Raw genomic sequence first — 19,341 nt, forward strand, 5'->3', positions numbered from 1 at the left:
GGTCTCCGCAGTATCTGCCATATTACACCCGGTCTCCGCAGTATCTGCCATATTACACCCGGTCTCCGCAGTATCTGCCATATTACACCCGGTCTCCGCAGTATCTGCCATATTACACCCGGTCTCCGCAGTATCTGCCATATTACCCCCGGTCTCCGCAGTATCGGACACTTTATGCCTGGCACCTTATAAATAATCTATATAGCAATAAATAAGACTTGAAGGGCTGATGCTCAGTAAATAAATTGTAAACGCTGTGTAATTACATTTTCCCCAACTTTCTAATATACCTTTTGTTTTAAATCTTCACCATTTTTTAAGATTTCTGCTTGCTGTCAGTGTATTAGAATATTCAGTGATTGAAAATACTACTACTGGGGGTTTGTTATAATGTATTAGTGCAGACAACCCTCTGAGCTAAATACATCAGTGGCACAAATCTCTCTGCTGTCTTGACAGTTTGTTACAATGTATCAGTGCAGGTAAAATGGATCAGTTTGGAGTCCAGACTGTTTTGCTCACAGAGGATTGTCTGGGTGGGATAAAATTGTAACAAACTCTCAGATGTTAAAAGTGGCAGCATTAGAAAAGTGGTATATTGTGCGTTAACTTTTTCCTTGCCAAACGACAGATTTAAAGAGATTCATCACAGGGGCGTGGCTAGAAAACGCGGCAAATTTATTATAAATGAGTAAAATATTGCCGTCCCTGCACAGATATAACAGTGTCCTCTGATTCAATACACAAGTTTTACAAAAGTTTGAAGAAATTGTGCATCCTGGGGGGACACCTGAAGCCTCTGTAATATATGTGTCACCCCCACCCGTATAGCAGCAGAGACCCCAATGCAGCGGCTCGAGGAACCTGCCGGAGTCTGTAATATATTAAATGATGAGTGGCTGGGACATCCCAGGCAGCGGCCAGCAGGGGGCACAACCTGCCCTCTTACTGCTCACAAGAAACGACCGTCCGGCACCCTGGACAACAATCAGCTGCTGGACAATGAAGTGAAGTCAGGATATAGAGAAAGAGAACACAAAACCGGTCCCACAACTAATGCACCGTATACGAGACAGAGACACAGAGTTTTAGTGTTGTACAGATGTAGCAGAGCTGATGTAGTGTGATATCACCGTGCGTGATCTTGTGGTTCTCTAGAAGAGTGCAGATACCCACCAACATCTCATCCCAGTACTCAGGCAGTCAGCTCTGCTACATCGGTATATATACAGTCTATTCAGTATCAAAGTAAAGCTCCTTTGCACCTGCTTGAACTGATAAATTACGGAATTGCATTATGAGCAGTTGCCTAATTCACATCTATTGCCCAGACCGCTTCATAGTACAGGCAGCAGCAGGAAGATTCCCCATCAGCAGAATACAGGTGCCATTTATGAGAGCCTGTACTCTGGATGTGAAGAGCGGAGAATCACCCGGCCAGCGCCGCTTCTCTCTGCGGTCACAGAACGGCTCAGGATGCAATTCCCTACTAAATCTCCACGTTACAGTGCCCGAGGCTCAGGCTACACGGTGACTTAAACTTCGCCTGTGACTTGTGATTTGCTTTTCAATTCATTAGGAATTTATTATTCTCTATGTGGGAAAAAAGCAAATATTGCAGAAAGTCTTCACTCCGGAAATTCAGCTGTGACTGCAGTTTATCTGTAATATCCCCCCATGTCAGGGGTCCAGGAAGCTGAGATACAGGGTTCTCCATGCAGCTGCGGGTTATCTCTGGACACAGACAGTATAAACAGTCTATAATAGAATTATCATATTACTTCTGCACTGTTCCTGCGCCGCTGCTCTCTGCTCCGTAAATATGATGACATGACGTCCACAGTGACATCACAAACAGAGATCCAGGGAGGGAATAATAAAACCTATATATAACCCCCATAATGTCGCTTCCTAATTGTTTATTATGTGCAGTCATTTAGGTAGTTTTTCAAATGCAATCTCAGCTGAAATAAAATCTAACACCAAAGTCCGCACTCCGATACCTGCGACCGCAGGTGGACGTCCGGCGCTCTCAGAATAATGACACGCTTATCAATTAGTCAGAAAACAAAAATAGAAAATGTCACCTAGATACGTCCGGTCCTAGTGAAACAAATATATCATTCTATATTCTGAGAGACGTCCGTCTTCCTTTACACTGCAGCTTATACATAAAACAGGAAATGAGAGCGCTCCTGAACTTCACGCCACGTTGTCTCTGGGGAACCCACAAAGATCCTGAGCTAATTAACCAATAACATGAAAATATACAGAAGGAAAAGACGAGATGCCGCGCTCCTATATAATGACCCCGGCCCTAAAAGCCCCCGGGATCTAGAGCTTTAGTTTTATGTAAGTCTCAACGTCCTCATCGTAAATCAGAGCGGTTATCGTGGATGTGATAGGACCTCAGATGGAGCTACACTGGAACCCAATACACCAGCGCCGCGCTACTGACAATCCAGATATAGCCGAGAACAATGTTGAGGTTTTCTGGCCAGAGACTACAGGAACTCCCCCTCTATAATATATATATTCACTAGTCCGCCTCTTCAGTGAAACGTAATGCACTAGAAACAGAACTGTAATACAGAACCTCCACCAATCTCATCTGTAGGATCTGCACTGACATCCTAACTAGAACCTGCACCGATCTCATCTGTAGGAACTGCACCGATCTCATCTCTGGAACCTGCACCGATCTCATCTCTAGAACCTGCACCGATCTCATCTCTAGAAGCTGCACCGATCTCATCTCTGGAACCTGCACCGATCTCATCTCTGGAACCTGCACCGATCTCATCTCTAGAACCTGCACCGATCTCATCTCTGGAACCTGCACCGATCTCATCTCTAGAACCTGCACCGATCTCATCTCTAGAACCTGCATCGATCTCATTTCTAGAACATGCACCGATCTCATCTCTGGAACCTGCACCGATCTCATATCTAGAATCGGCACCAATCTCAGCTCTAGAACCTGCACCGATCTTATATCTGGAACCTGCACCGATCTCATCTCTGGAACCGGCACCGATCTCATCTCTAGATCCTGCACTGATCTCATCTCTAGAACCTGCACTGATCTCATCTCTGGAACCTGCACCGATCTCATCTCTGGAACCTGCATTAATCTCATCTCTGGAACTTGCACTGATCTCATCTCTAGAACCTGCACCGATCTCATCTCCAGAACCTGCACCGATCTCATCTCTAGAACCTGCACCGATCTCATCTCCGGAACCTACACAGATCTCATCTCTAGAACCTGCACCGATCTCATCTCCAGAACCTGCACCGATCTCATCTCTAGAACCTGCACCGATCTCATCTCCGGAACCTGCATCGATCTTATATCCGGAACCTGCATCGATCTTATATCTGGAACCTGCACTGATCTCATCTCTGGAACCTGCACTGATCTCATCTCTAGAACCTGCACCGATCTTATATCTGGAACCTGCACCGATCTCATCTCCGGAACCTGCACCGATCTTATATCTGGAACCTGCACCGATCTCATCTCTGGAACCTGCACTGATCTCATCTCTAGAACCTGCACCGATCTCATCTCTGGAACCTGCACCGATCTTATATCTGGAACCTGCACTGATCTCATCTCTGGAACCTGCACCGATCTCATCTCTAGAACCTGCACCGATCTCATCTCTGGAACCTGCACCGATCTCATCTCTAGAACCTGCACCGATCTCATCTCTAGAACCTGCATCGATCTCATTTCTAGAACCTGCACCGATCTCATCTCTGGAACCTGCACCGATCTCATATCTAGAATCGGCACCAATCTCAGCTCTAGAACCTGCACCGATCTCATCTCTAGAACCTGCACCGATCTCATCTCTGGAACCTGCACCGATCTCATCTCTAGATCCTGCACTGATCTCATCTCTAGAACCTGCACTGATCTCATCTCTGGAACCTGCACCGATCTCATCTCTGGAACCTGCATTAATCTCATCTCTGGAACTTGCACTGATCTCATCTCTAGAACCTGCACCGATCTCATCTCCAGAACCTGCACCGATCTCATCTCTAGAACCTGCACCGATCTCATCTCCGGAACCTACACAGATCTCATCTCTAGAACCTGCACCGATCTCATCTCCAGAACCTGCACCGATCTCATCTCTAGAACCTGCACCGATCTCATCTCCGGAACCTGCATCGATCTTATATCCGGAACCTGCATCGATCTTATATCTGGAACCTGCACCGATCTCATCTCTGGAACCTGCACCGATCTTATATCTGGAACCTGCACCGATCTCATCTCCGGAACCTGCACCGATCTTATATCTGAAACCTGCACCGATCTCATCTCTGGAACCTGCATCGATCTCATTTCTAGAACCTGCACCGATCTCATCTCTGGAACCTGCACCGATCTCATATCTAGAATCGGCACCAATCTCAGCTCTAGAACCTGCACCGATCTCATCTCTAGAACCTGCACCGATCTCATCTCTGGAACCTGCACCGATCTCATCTCTAGATCCTGCACTGATCTCATCTCTAGAACCTGCACTGATCTCATCTCTGGAACCTGCACCGATCTCATCTCTGGAACCTGCATTAATCTCATCTCTGGAACTTGCACTGATCTCATCTCTAGAACCTGCACCGATCTCATCTCCAGAACCTGCACCGATCTCATCTCTAGAACCTGCACCGATCTCATCTCCGGAACCTACACAGATCTCATCTCTAGAACCTGCACCGATCTCATCTCCAGAACCTGCACCGATCTCATCTCTAGAACCTGCACCGATCTCATCTCCGGAACCTGCATCGATCTTATATCCGGAACCTGCATCGATCTTATATCTGGAACCTGCACCGATCTCATCTCTGGAACCTGCACCGATCTTATATCTGGAACCTGCACCGATCTCATCTCCGGAACCTGCACCGATCTTATATCTGAAACCTGCACCGATCTCATCTCTGGAACCTGCATCGATCTCATTTCTAGAACCTGCACCGATCTCATCTCTGGAACCTGCACCGATCTTATATCTGGAACCTGCACCGATCTCATCTCCGGAACCTGCACCGATCTTATATCTGAAACCTGCACCGATCTCATCTCTGGAACCTGCACTGATCTCATCTCTAGAACCTGCACCGATCTCATCTCTGGAACCTGCACCGATCTTATATCTGGAACCTGCACTGATCTCATCTCTGGAACCTGCACTGATCTCATCTCTAGAACCTGCACCGATCTCATCTCTGGAACCTGCACCGATCTCATCTCTAGAACCTGCACCGATCTCATCTCTAGAACCTGCACTGATCTCATCTCTAGAACCTGCACCGATCTCATCTCTAGAACCTGCACCGATCTCATCTCTAGAACCTGCATCGATCTCATTTCTAGAACATGCACCGATCTCATATCTAGAATCGGCACCGATCTCAGCTCTAGAACCTGCACCGATCTTATATCTGGAACCTGCACCGATCTCATCTCTGGAACCTGCACCGATCTCATCTCTAGATCCTGCACTGATCTCATCTGTAGAACCTGCACTGATCTCATCTCTGGAACCTGCATTAATCTCATCTCTGGAACTTGCACTGATCTCATCTCTGGAACCTGCACCGATCTCATCTCTGGAACCTGCATTAATCTCATCTCTGGAACTTGCACTGATCTCATCTCTAGAACCTGCACCGATCTCATCTCCGGAACCTGCACTGATCTCATCTCTAGAACCTGCACCGATCTCATCTCCGGAACCTACACAGATCTCATCTCTAGAACCTGCACCGATCTCATCTCCAGAACCTGCACCGATCTCATCTCTAGAACCTGCACCGATCTCATCTCCGGAACCTGCATCGATCTTATATCCGGAACCTGCATCGATCTTATATCTGGAACCTGCACCGATCTCATCTCTGGAACCTGCACTGATCTCATCTCTAGAACCTGCACCGATCTTATATCTGGAACCTGCACCGATCTCATCTCCGGAACCTGCACCGATCTTATATCTAGAACCTGCACCGATCTCATCTCTGGAACCTGCACTGATCTCATCTCTAGAACCTGCACCGATCCCATCTCTGGAACCTGCACCGATCTTATATCTGGAACCTGCACTGATCTCATCTCTGGAACCTGCACTGATCTCATCTCTAGAACCTGCACTGATCTCATCTCTGGAACCTGCACTGATCTCATCTCTGGAACCTGCACCGATCTCATCTCTGGAACCTGCACCGATCTCATCTCTAGAACCTGCACTGATCTCATCTCTAGAACCTGCACTGATCTCATCTCTAGAACCTGCACCGATCTCATCTCTGGAACCTGCACCGATCTTATATCTGGAACCTGCACCGATCTCATCTCTGGAACCTGCACCGATCTCATATCTGGAACCTGCACCGATCTCATCTCTGGAACCTGCACCGATCTCATCTCTGGAACCTGCACCGATCTCATCTCTAGAACCTGCACCGATCTCATCTCTGGAACCTGCACCGATCTCATCTCTGGAACCTGCACCGATCTCATCTCTAGAACCTGCACCGATCTCATCTCTGGAACCTGCACCGATCTCATCTCTAGAACCTGTACCGATCTCATCTCTAGAACCTGCACCGATCTCATCTCTGGAACCTGCACCGATCTCATCTCTAGAACCTGCACTGATCTCATCTCTGGAACCTGCACCGATCTCATCTCTAGAACCTGCACCGATCTCATCTCTGGAACCTGCACCGATCTCATATCTAGAACCTTCACCGATCTCATCTCTAGAACCTGTACCGATCTCATCTCTAGAACCTGCACCGATCTCATCTCTAGAACCTGCACCGATCTCATCTCTGGAACCTGCACCGATCTCATCTCTGGAACCTGCACCGATCTCATCTCTAGAACCTGCACCGATCTCATCTCTGGAACCTGCACCGATCTCATCTCCGGAACCTGCATCGATCTCATCTCTGGAACCTGCATTAATCTCATCTCTAGAACCTGCACCGATCTCATCTCTGGAACCTGCACCGATCTCATATCTAGAACCTGCACTGATCTCATCTCTAGAACCTGCACTGATCTCATCTCTAGAACCTGCACCGATCTCATCTCTGGAACCTGCACCGATCTTATATCTGGAACCTGCACCGATCTTATCTCTGGAACCTGCACCGATCTTATATCTGGAACCTGCACCGATCTCATCTCTGGAACCTGCACCGATCTCATCTCTAGAACCTGCACCGTTCTCATCTCTGGAACCTGCACCGATCTCATCTCTAGAACCTGTACCGATCTCATCTCTAGAACCTGCACCGATCTCATCTCTGGAACCTGCACCGATCTCATCTCTAGAACCTGCACCGATCTCATATCTAGAACCTGCACCGATCTCATCTCTAGAACCTGTACCGATCTCATCTCTAGAACCTGCACCGATCTCATCTCTAGAACCTGCACCGATCTCATCTCTGGAACCTGCACCGATCTCATCTCTGGAACCTGCACCGATCTCATCTCTGGAACCTGCACCGATCTCATCTCTGGAACCTGCACCGATCTCATCCCTGGAACCTGAACCGATCTCCAGATTCACAACTAAATACCTGAAGCTAATGATGAATACACAGCTATTAATCACATAATATTTTGAGTAAAATGAAACTATTACTAATACTGTATAAATCACTATAAAATCCAGAAGGTATTTCTGGAACCTGCAAACATGGCAGACACGGCGCGCAATATTGTGTTTTTAATAAAATACTCCCAAAACAAAGTTCCTTGGAAATAAACAGCCTGGCAGCCAGGTAATAGCGGCGTGTTTAGCGACATGAACATCTTTTAGTTGCAGCCTCAGTCGGGATGTGTGAGACTGAACGTTTTGGCTTACACATTGAATATCACAAGATGTAACATGGGGTGGGCTGGAAGCCATCTTCCTTCCACCCAGGGATCAGAAATTGCAAAATGTCAGTTTAGACAGAGGTTCTGCGGTGACAGCTCCGAGGATCTCAAGCCAAAGACACATTGAGAAACATATGTATAATAGAGATGATTGTGACTCACTGTGTGCGCACTTCTAACACAAATCCTTCCTGAGATGGCATCTAGCAGCATCTGAAATAAAGCAAACGGTGGAGGGGGCATTAGAGAAGACACCAAATATATACACGCTACTCAGACTACCAGGCAAACACTCTGCCAGGGAGCATGAGCGACCAGAATACCGGCACTTATCTACAGATGGCCATAGACGTAACAGTAATCACAAAACAGCCAACATGAAATTATCAATGCCACTTCTGATCGTCTCCTTGTCTTTGCAGCAGTCACATGGACATATTGCGCTTGCTCTGGGGTCGTCATGGCAGCAACAGACTAATTCTGCACGGACTTCCTGTCATGTGACCTCCTCAATGTGCTCTTATAACGAAGGGTCACAGAACAGGAAGTCGTGCAGTTAGTCCGTTGCTGCCATGACGACCCCAGAGCACGCGCAATATGTCCATGTGACTGCGGCAGCGAGGAGATCAGAACAAGGTGGATTGGAAGGGTTTTTCTTGGACCGTAATGATGGAAGGTCAGAACGCTGAAGATTTCTATAACCAGCGGGAAGCTTCATTGTGACACATCGTGGCTGTATGATTGACTACAACGGGCAGATCAGTCATGTGTCAATCACGGCGCTGCGCTCCGTACAGCGGAGCCTCCAGGACACACAATATGCGCTGGAACAGAGATTACACGCCACACGCCCTGAGGAACAATCTGTGGTGCCGCACCTCCGCCCATTGTGGAGCAGAATCGTGTCCTGACACCTCCTGACACGCTGCAGCGCTCCTCTATCTAATGTGGAGGAGGCGGAATGGGCTGCAGGTTCACCGCCAGATACATCGTCTTCTTAAAGGGCCAGTAACCCTCACAGTCCAGAGCTTATAATAGTGCTGGAGTGATATAAGAGGAGCGGCTGATATCAGTCACATATATGGAGGTAAATGTCTCTGAAATGTATGATATAAAGTAGTGATCATGGGACAGGGAGGTTCATACACTGATCTGGCTGATAACAGGGAACATTAGAGTGCACAGCAAATGGAGAGGTGAAAAGAGAAGTGTCCCTCGTGCTTCCTGGCCGAGACCTGCATTGTCTTATAGACAGACTGGATGGAGTCGAGGGACAACTCCAGAAAAACATTCCCCAGGAATTGGGACCAAGTTGTGTCAAATCTGAGGTACCTGACAAAGCGGCGACTGACGCACCGAAACGCGCTGTTTGTTATTGACCCTATAAATACGTAAATAGGTTACGTTTCGCACGGCGCGGTCCCGATTTCCTGGTGAATGTTTTGCGCCTTTTTTGGCGTTGTCTCGCGGCTCCATCCAGTCTGTATTCAGCCGCCCGCAGCGAGGATTGAGGATACGTGGTGGTGATCGCGCCGTCTCATCTCCTAACTTTACACACGTCTCCATTCAGCGTTTCGCAGCTTTAGACCTGATCCCCCCCCCCCCCCCGCCCGGCGCTTCTTCTTTTAGTGTCGTCCTGAGTATTTCATATTCTTCTTTTTACTCTCCTGCCCGGGTGACAGATACTGGCGACAACCCCTAATGGCGGCCATTACAATGCCTATAAGGGTTGTGCTCCCGCTTTCATCCCTCTACATTCCTGCGTATCAGTCTTCACTGTCACTCTGGTGTTCTTGTCATGAACCCGGCAGCCACAAAGAAGGCGCATAACAACCGATATCAGATGTAAAATATGAGAGAAACTCCGGGATATTGAACCTCTCAACTCACGTCACAAACTGAGGAGAAATCTGACGAATCGACTACAGCCCGGGGCCGACATATTACCAGTCCTGACACTATAGCGAATCGCCCTCTATGGGGGGTGACACGTATACGGCTGGCGGAGCCCGTTCTATAGATGTCTATTGGCAGCGCTGTCGCCCCTCATGTTCCTCTCTCAACATCGCCCCCTTTCTTGTCGAGTAAATCGCTCTATATAGAGGGGACATTAATGGCGGGTCATGTGAAGGAAGACGACGTGCCGCTGATCGTATCAAGTGAAAAGAGAGAACGGGGGGTCTGAGCGCGGGGTCTCTTCTTTCCCTCCCCCCGTATTTACTAAAATTGGCCCAATGATGAGAAAGGAAAATGCGGCCAATCAGAGCCGGACCCTCCGCCATGTCTGTGCCCCATCATATTACTGACGGCCGTGACCCCTCCTGGTAGATTTGTGCGGGGTCTGGGAGGCGCGGGTTACCTTGTCCCCCCTGCAGTTGTTCAGGCCGATGTTAGTGAGCGGCAGTTTGCTGTCCAGGCCGTGCTGTTGGTGCTGCTGCTCTCTCTGGATCTGCTCTCTCATCTTGCGAGCTTCTTGTATGGCTTTCATGACCGTGTCCTGGTCTCCGAAAAGGGCCGGAGAGTTCAGACTAGAGAGGATGTCTATGGAGAAGAGGGAGAGAAGTGTCTAAATCACCGCCCATCACCTTATATCACATGGGTTATATACAAGCAGGGGTGTAACAAGGCCGCCCCGTAACCACCAACAGAGGGGCCCCTCAGCTGCAGGGCCACAGAGCAGCTTCTCCTACACCCGTGGATATTATAAGTCTATCATGTGACCGGTGTCATGGAAGGATCGAGGGTCAAGTCTCCTCATCATGAGTGCAGCAACTAAATAAACGTGTGATACGGATAACGGCCTCGCGCTGCGGCAGTGATGTCATCATTGTGCTGATTGGCTGGTTCTCTGTGATAGGTCAGCGCAGTAGATTGTTACCTGTGACCCCGAACACTCAGGGCTCAGTTTTAATTTTCACCTTCCGCCGCCGACCATCATTTTGGCGCAGTGACAAGGCGCACACAGCGTCCAGAAGACTCATCGTCTCCAGCTTCTCCCAAAGCGTCTGCGGCAGCGTTAACTCGGTGGCAAATTCCTCCCGCTCTTAAAAGCCGCCTTGTTTTTGCTGCACAGAGCGGGGGGGGGGGGGGGTCACTCCGACGGCCGCAATGAGGGATTTTTGGAGAGCGCAGAGATTAAAAACAGCGCTTGTTTATCGCGGACGTTTTACGAGTCGCCGTTATTGTTAATAAGATTATCTGCACTTGTTTATTGGCTTCTCGTTCCATGACGACAATTAACTAGAATAACTGATAATGACGTTCCCGCGTCCTGGACATCAGAAGGGGGCAGCACTGAGGGGCCCCGCTCTATAATTACTGATTGGTCCCTAGAGGACACCGTTGGCATTTACCCCCCTGAAATCATTCACAAGTTGCGGTAAAATGCGGTTTTCCATTGTGGTTGAAGAAAAACGCGACCGGAGCAGCGACCGTGAAAAACCAAGCGCTAATTACCACAGCCCGTTCCTGCTCAGCTCCCGGCTAAGACCGCGGCCTGGACGCAGCTCCGAAAAATGTCCAAAATATAAATCCGTGGTTCACCCCCTTCTGTCAAAGCCTCAAGGAACGTCCATCCTGCTGTTTTTTAGTCGTGTCCGTTACTAGGAACGCTGGGTGACGACCAATATGGCCGCTATAACAATTCCCACATGGGTTGTCACCCAGCTTTCCTGGACTCCTGATTGGTGGCTGCAGCTGCAATGCAGATATACTGGTTATCACCCAGCTTTCCTGGGCTCCTGATTGGTGGCTGCAGCTGCAATGCAGATATACTGGTTGTCACCCAGCTTTCCTGGGCTCCTGATTGGTGGCTGCAGCTGCAATGCAGATATACTGGTTGTCACCCAGCTTTCCTAGACTCCTGATTGGTGGCTGCAGCTGCAATGCAGATATACTGGTTGTCACCCAGCTTTCCTGGACTCCTGATTGGTGGCTGCAGCTGCAATGCAGATATACTGGTTGTCACCCATCTTTCCTACACTCCTGATTGGTGGCTGCAGCTGCAATGCAGATATACTGGTTGTCACCCAGCTTTCCTAGACTCCTGATTGGTGGCTGCAGCTGCAATGCAGATATACTGGTTGTCACCCAGCTTTCCTGGGCTCCTGATTGGTGGCTGCAGCTGTAATGCAGATATACTGGTTGTCACCCAGCTTTCCATGATCACATGCTAGTTATATAATGGAGCTTGTATAACTAGATGAACCATGCAGGGCTGTGGGAAAGCTGGGTGACAGGATGAGTAAAGGACCTCTATTCCTGTGTGATCCGCCATATATCAGACAGGGGGCGCTCCGCTCTTACCCAGGGACGATCCTCTGCCCAGGACTCCGCTGATGGGGCTGTGGATGCCGCTCTTGTTTGATAGACCCACGGGACTGGTCTTACTGGGCGGGAAGAGGTTCTGCGTCGGGGATGTGGGAGACTTTATGGGCTCCGCCGTCTTCGGTCGCGCTGATAAGTTCAGAGGCTGCGCCGCCTCATCCTGCGGGGATTTCACATAAACAATGATTAGAAGCAGATAAATGGGGCACATTAGCACTTAAGACTCCGCCGCCGCTTTACACCTCCCAGACAATGCCACCGACTCCCGCTGTAATAACAAAGGCAGCTAATTACCCGCGCCCTCCGAGAAGCCACCGAACCAAGCTCATTAATTCAGCCTCGTATTTACATCAACACGCTCGCTGATACCTGAATTACTGCGCATTACAGTTCACGTCTTAATGTGTTTTCCAAGATCGGAATTAACCCCGGGCATTTACAAAGAATCATTACAATTCCCATGGAGTTGTGTGGAAGCCGCGGCGAGTTCATACCGCAGACCGGCAGCTCCTCCTGGAAATACAGAACTGACGGACAACGCCACCCGGCAAGACGGGCGCAAAATATCCCATCATCCCCGGCTCCACCTGAGAGGTGATGAAAGGGTTAATCCCCGTCAATGACCGATCCACAAACAGTAACAATGTGTCCGGCCTGGAGAATTACAGGACATGGAAAAGAAGAGACTATTGGCCTGGCAGACGCCGCCCGCCGCTACCTGCCCTAGACCAGGCGCGCGCTTACACCGGGAAACTCTGAGCTCCGTCCATCTGCCCTGAGCGCTGAATCACTGGCGTCTGGTGCCGAGACCGGAGGCCGACACTATGGCACAGGAATGTCCCCCACCAGGACGGCAGCGCCCCCAGGACCCCCACATTGTAATCACAGGATAATAAATGCCATGGGGTCATTTATAGTCACTGGCCCCATTTATTACAATGTCTTATAGAAAACCCACAGCAACCAATCACAGCGCAGCTTTCATTGTGCCACAGCACTTCAAGAAATAAAAGCTCAGCTCTGATTGGTTATACAGGTATTCTATTAGACATTTTTAATAACTGAAGCCCACTGTCCACCCACAACGCACTGCACCCCACATTATCTGGGAAGGGCCTGTACATCCTGGTTCAGGAATAGCATGCCAGAACGACAGTGAAGACCGACGCAGGCAACGCAATAGAGGGAAGCGATCAGTAGCTCTAACAGGACAGATTTATGTCATTCAGCACCAATGGCCGCCCTTAATGCCGTATATTTACCTCTTATTTATTATAGTGCTAAATTACCAACAATTACTCCACCTCTGGATCATGTGGTTCCGAACTGATCGTGAGGAGGAGAATGATCGACTACAGCGAGGACCGAGCCAGAAAACTCTCTATAAACACCTCTCTGTGCGCCTCGTGACGTTTATATGGCGAACAAATTGTCCATGAAGCCTCGAGTCAGGTGGATGCGCATGGATTCTGTATATAATGATGAGGAAAACCTTACTAAGTCCATATGATCTCCGCACTGCACCCTACACAGGTGGAGTAGACTGCAGTGCTCTAATGAAACGTCAGACATTTTACTGAAAAGAATCTTTTGTTAGAGAGTTTAGATGTAAAGTAATAGATGAATAGCTGTGACTGTATATAAGATGTGTGTAATTATATTATATATCAGTGATGTCAGTAACAGGGGGCGGGGCTGTGACAACCTCTCACACATGATATACAGGCTGGTTGTCAGTAGTAATAGATGAATAGCTGTGACTGTATATAAGATGTGTGTAATTATATTATATATCAGTGATGTCAGTAACAGGGGGCGGGGCTGTGACAACCTCTCACACATGATATACAGGCTGGTTATCAGTAGTAATAGATGAATAGCTGGGACTGTATATAAGATGTGTGGATCTCATGTCTGATCACAGTGTAATTATATTATATATCAGTGATGTCAGTAACAGGGGGCGGGGCTGTGACAACCTCTCACACATGATATACAGGCTGGTTGTCAGTAGTAATAGATGAATAGCTGTTACTGTATATAAGGTGTGTGGATCTCATGTCTGATCACATGTAATTATATTATATATCAGTGATGTCAGTAACAGGGGGCGGGGCTGTGACAACCTCTCACACATGATATACAGGCTGGTTGTCAGTAGTAATAGATGAATAGCTGGGACTGTATATAAGATGTGTGGATCTCATGTCTGATCACAGTGTAATTATATTATATATCAGTGATGTCAGTAACAGGGGGCGGGGCTGTGACAACCTCTCACACATGATATACAGGCTGGTTGTCAGTAGTAATAGATGAATAGCTGTGACTGTATATAAGATGTGTGGATCTCATGTCTGATCACAATGTAATTATATTATATATCAGTGATGTCAGTAGCAGGGGGCGGGGCAGTGACAACCTCTCACACATGATACACAGGCTGGTTGTCAGTAGTAATAGATGAATAGCTGTTACTGTATATAAGATGTGTGGATCTCATGTCTGATCACAATGTGATTATATTATATATCAGTGATGTCAGTAACAGGGGGCGGGGCTGTGACAACCTCTCACACATGATATACAGGCTGGTTGTCAGTAGTAATAGATGAGTAGCTGTTACTGTATATAAGATGTGTGGATCTCATGTCTGATCACAGTGTAATTATATTATATATCAGTGATGTCAGTAACAGGGGGCGGAGCTGTGACAACCTCTCACACATGATATACAGGCTGGTTGTCAGTAGTAATAGATGAATAGCTGTGACTGTATATAAGATGTGTGGATCTCATGTCTGATCACAATGTAATTATATTATATATCAGTAATGTCAGTAACAGGGGGCGGAGCTGTGACAACCTCTCACACATGATATACAGGCGGGTTGTCAGTAGTAATAGATGAATAGCTGGGACTGTATATAAGATGTGTGGATCTCATGTCTGATCACAGTGTAATTATATTATATATCAGTGATGTCAGTAACAGGGGGCGGGGCTGTGACAACCTCTCACACATGATATATAGGCTGGTTGTTAGTAGTAATAGATGAATAGCTGTTACTGTATATAAGATGTGTGGATCTCATGTCTGATCACAGTGTAATTATATATCAGTGATGTCAGTAACAGGGGGCGGGGCTGTGACAACCTCTCACACATGATATACAGGCTGGTTGTCAGTAGTAATAGATGAATAGCTGTTACTGTATATAAGATGTGTGGATCTCATGTCTGATCACATGTAATTATATTATATATCAGTGATGTCAGTAACAGGGGGCGGAGCTGTGACAACCTCTCACACATGATATACAGGCTGGTTGTCAGTAGTAATAGATGAATAGCTGTTACTGTATATAAGATGTGTGGATCTCATGTCTGATCACAGTGTAATTATATTATATATCAGTGATGTCAGTAACAGGGGGCGGGGCTGTGACAACCTCTCACACATGATATACAGGCTGGTTGTCAGTAGTAATAGATGAATAGCTGTCACTGTATATAAGATGTGTGGATCTCATGTCTGATCACATGTAATTATATTATATATCAGTGATGTCAGTAACAGGGGGCGGAGCTGTGACAACCTCTCACACATGATATACAGGCTGGTTGTCAGTAGTAATAGATGAATAGCTGTCACTGTATATAAGATGTGTGGATCTCATGTCTGATCACATGTAATTATATTATATATCAGTGATGTCAGTAACAGGGGGCGGGGCTGTGACAACCTCTCACACATGATATACAGGCTGGTTGTCAGTAGTAATAGATGAATAGCTGTGACTGTATATAAGATGTGTGGATCTCATGTCTGATCACAATGTAATTATATTATATATCAGTGATGTCAGTAACAGGGGGCGGGGCTGTGACAACCTCTCACACATGGTATACAGGCTGGTTGTCAGTAGTAATAGATGAATAGCTGTGACTGTATATAAGATGTGTGGATCTCTTGATTAATGTGTTTTGGGTGGAGTGCCCCTTTTTGGAGGCCATTAGTACACGGGGCTGCCTGGCAGCGGTGGTTGGGGAGCAGTAACTCTATGGTAAGGGTCTGTACCCGGTCACTGTGCGGTGTGAGGCGCTGTCGGCTTCCAGGCGGTCGTGTTTACGAGACGCTGTACTGGGGTATAAAGGGGGTTTTACACGGGATGATTATCGGGCAGATCATTAGTTCATACAACGCTCGTTACCGATAATTGTCGGTGTAAACAGATCAGCGATCAGCAGATGAGGAAACACTCGATCATCTGCCGGTTGTATTGTTCTAAAAAAGTGAAATATTCTGGTTGTCGGCTGCGCATCTTGGGGTGTAAACAGGGGGACGCGCTGCAGACATGATGATAATGGATGGGGACGAGGGATCGGATAACGAGCGCTCCTCCCCATCCACAGCTCTGTGTGACAGGAGCAAATGAGCGCCGATCAACAATGTCAGGGTGATCGGCGCTCGGCTGCACCGGCCTTTAGGTGACTATTAGATAAGTAGCTACGATTGAGGTTTTGATTTGCGCAGAATAAACAATGTGGCACATGGCGAGTGCAGTGAACGTGTCCCGGCAGCTCGCCGTCACTTTCTGGAGCCAGCCATGTTTTCTTTGTGGAAAGCGACAATACGTTTCCCTTATATTGATGCGACACTGTGTAATCCGTCACAAACACGCGGCGCCTTCACCGGATCCGCACAACGGAAAACTGACCGCATACGATACGACAACTGGAGATCCCTCCCAGAACTTCCATGACGGTTCAAGGAACGGAAAATCACTGTCTAACCGGCCGCCATTATCCCTGAGCGTGAAACATCGGAAATGGTCAGAGCGGATCTGTGAGAACTGCGACACATCGGCGCTGCGTCCTGTTAAAGGGCCGGTGTCCAGTTCATGTGACTTTCTTATATATATTGTATCTCAATTCCTCACCATTTCCAAAATCTCTGCTTGCTGATTGGGAATGAGAACATTCTTGTTTATATCCAGAGACTGAAAAACATCCTTGACCAAGTTCTGCTTAAACAGCTGAGGGTTTGTTACAATGTATCAGTGCAAACAAACCTCTGTGATGCAAACACATCAGCTGCACAAATGTATTTCCTGTCCTGGACTCCAGGCCGATAGCTGTTATTAAAACTGATACATTGTTACAACCCCTCAGCTGTGAGAAGTGTTCGGTTTGTGCAGGATTTCAGCTTCTGGATGAAATGTCATCTTTGACTGACAGCAAGCAGAGATCTTGAAAATGTTAAGGAATTAAAACAAAATCTATTAGAAAGTTACAGAGATTTCTGAGACAAAAAATCCCTAAAGATTCGTCACTCGGGGGTCTGATGAGTCCCGCGCGTCTCGCCCCCCGCGCAGAACGTCAGTCTCCGGCCTCACTTTATGGCGTTGGGCTGAGGCCGGTCTGGTTATGAGGCTCCGTCTCCTGTATTTACCCTCCCCCGGCGGAACATCTGTCCGTTACCTAACACGACTTGATCTTGGACGGAGTCCACGTCTGTGTTTTTCTAGGCGTCGGCCGTCGTCTTGTAAATAACTGATCTCCGTGGCTGTCGGAGCGCGGTCTTACGTTGCGGCGTCGGCTGGAGATTTGGCAGGAGTGTCTGGGACACGTTTTGTCACCAAATCAATCAGCCGTCTCCGTGGCGACCGTTTTCTTTTCATAAGCGTTTTCTTTGATTTATTTTGCTAATATTTGAATGTTTTCTCTAAGTGGACGCAGATGTCGTGACACGAGCGGCGCAGATATAGGATTCCGCTGTCACTAACACGTCTTCCATCATGGCGGGGGCCGCCGTCCTGTCCTATAATGGGACAGTGCAGAGGGCGACACTTTCCATTTTATCTACATCCACTTCAGGCGTATCGCTCCCCTCCCCCGCGTTATTTGGAAGAGCGCTCTTTATTATGGCGATGCAGTGCAGGCACACGACCATCACTGGAGACGGGGGCGACACTGCACCAATCTCTTGTAGCGAACGCAGCAGAAACAACACAGAAATTCATGCAGCTCACCCGACAACGGAAAAACGCAAAATCTACGGAGGAATTTTACCTCATTTATAGAAGAAAGAGTAGAAACCGCGACGTCTCAGCGACAGAATCAACCCAGATTGGAAGCGATTGTAGAATAGTCACCAGATTGGAAGCGATTGTACAATAGTCACCAGATTGGAAGCGATTGTACAATAGTCACCAGATTGGAAGCAATTGTACAAGTCACCAGATTGGAAGCAATTGTACTAGTCACCAGATTGGAAGCGATTGTACAAGTCACCAGATTGGAAGTGATTGTACAAGTCACCAGATTGGAAGCGATTGTACAAGTCACCAGATTGGAAGCGATTGTACAAGTCACCAGATTGGAAACGATTGTACAAGTCACCAGATTGGAAGCGATTGTACAAGTCACCAGATTGGAAGCAATTGTACTAGTCACCAGATTGGAAGCGATTGTACAAGTCACCAGATTGGAAGCAATTGTACAAGTCACCAGATTGGAAGCAATTGTACTAGTCACCAGATTGGAAGCGATTGTACAAGTCACCAGATTGGAAGTGATTGTACAAGTCACCAGATTGGAAGCGATTGTACAAGTCACCAGATTGGAAGCGATTGTACAAGTCACCAGATTGGAAACGATTGTACAAGTCACCAGATTGGAAGCGATTGTACAAGTCACCAGATTGGAAGCGATTGTACAAGTCACCAGATTGGAAGCGATTGTACAAGTCACCAGATTGGAAGCGATTGTACAAGTCACCAGATTGAAAGCGATTGTACAAGTCACCAGATTGGAAGCAATTTTTTTGACACATGCCCTTTACCTTGATCTGTGTTACAGGACTGGTCCCTCTCTTTTCACTCTTCATACCGGTGGGGGACAGCGCTCCGGTGCAGTTTGGCGGCTGAGGGGTGGTCGGCATCTTGGCTCCTGGAGACATCTGCATGCTGGCGAGCTGCGCTGCGTAGATCTGCTGTGAAACAAGCAGCAATGTCAGATGGATCTCAGTGTCCCTCATCTATTTCTGCATATTGTGGTCTCGGACTTCCTCTTACACAGATTACGATCAA

General features: G+C 47.7%; 1 protein-coding gene across 7 annotated transcripts in view; it reads right to left on the reverse strand.

Moving 5' to 3' along the window:
* SOX6 (SRY-box transcription factor 6) overlaps positions 1-19,341 on the reverse strand; it is a 481,651-nt gene that overhangs the window by 26,013 nt on the left and 436,297 nt on the right. For 5 of the 7 annotated variants that reach the window (XM_075838210.1, XM_075838209.1, XM_075838211.1 and 2 more), the window contains exons 11-14: positions 19,095-19,244; positions 12,227-12,407; positions 10,281-10,462; positions 8,084-8,134 (exon numbers count right to left, since the gene is read on the reverse strand). In XM_075838210.1, coding sequence (XP_075694325.1) covers positions 8,084-8,134; positions 10,281-10,462; positions 12,227-12,407; positions 19,095-19,244 — 564 coding nt within the window. The remainder of the gene's footprint in view (positions 1-8,083; positions 8,135-10,280; positions 10,463-12,226; positions 12,408-19,094; positions 19,245-19,341) is intronic. The other 2 variants (XM_075838213.1, XM_075838214.1) reach the window with 2 other exon arrangements.

Source organism: Rhinoderma darwinii, chromosome 9 (assembly GCF_050947455.1).
Source record: "Rhinoderma darwinii isolate aRhiDar2 chromosome 9, aRhiDar2.hap1, whole genome shotgun sequence".
In the NCBI taxonomy this organism is placed as follows: Eukaryota; Metazoa; Chordata; class Amphibia; order Anura; family Rhinodermatidae; genus Rhinoderma; species Rhinoderma darwinii.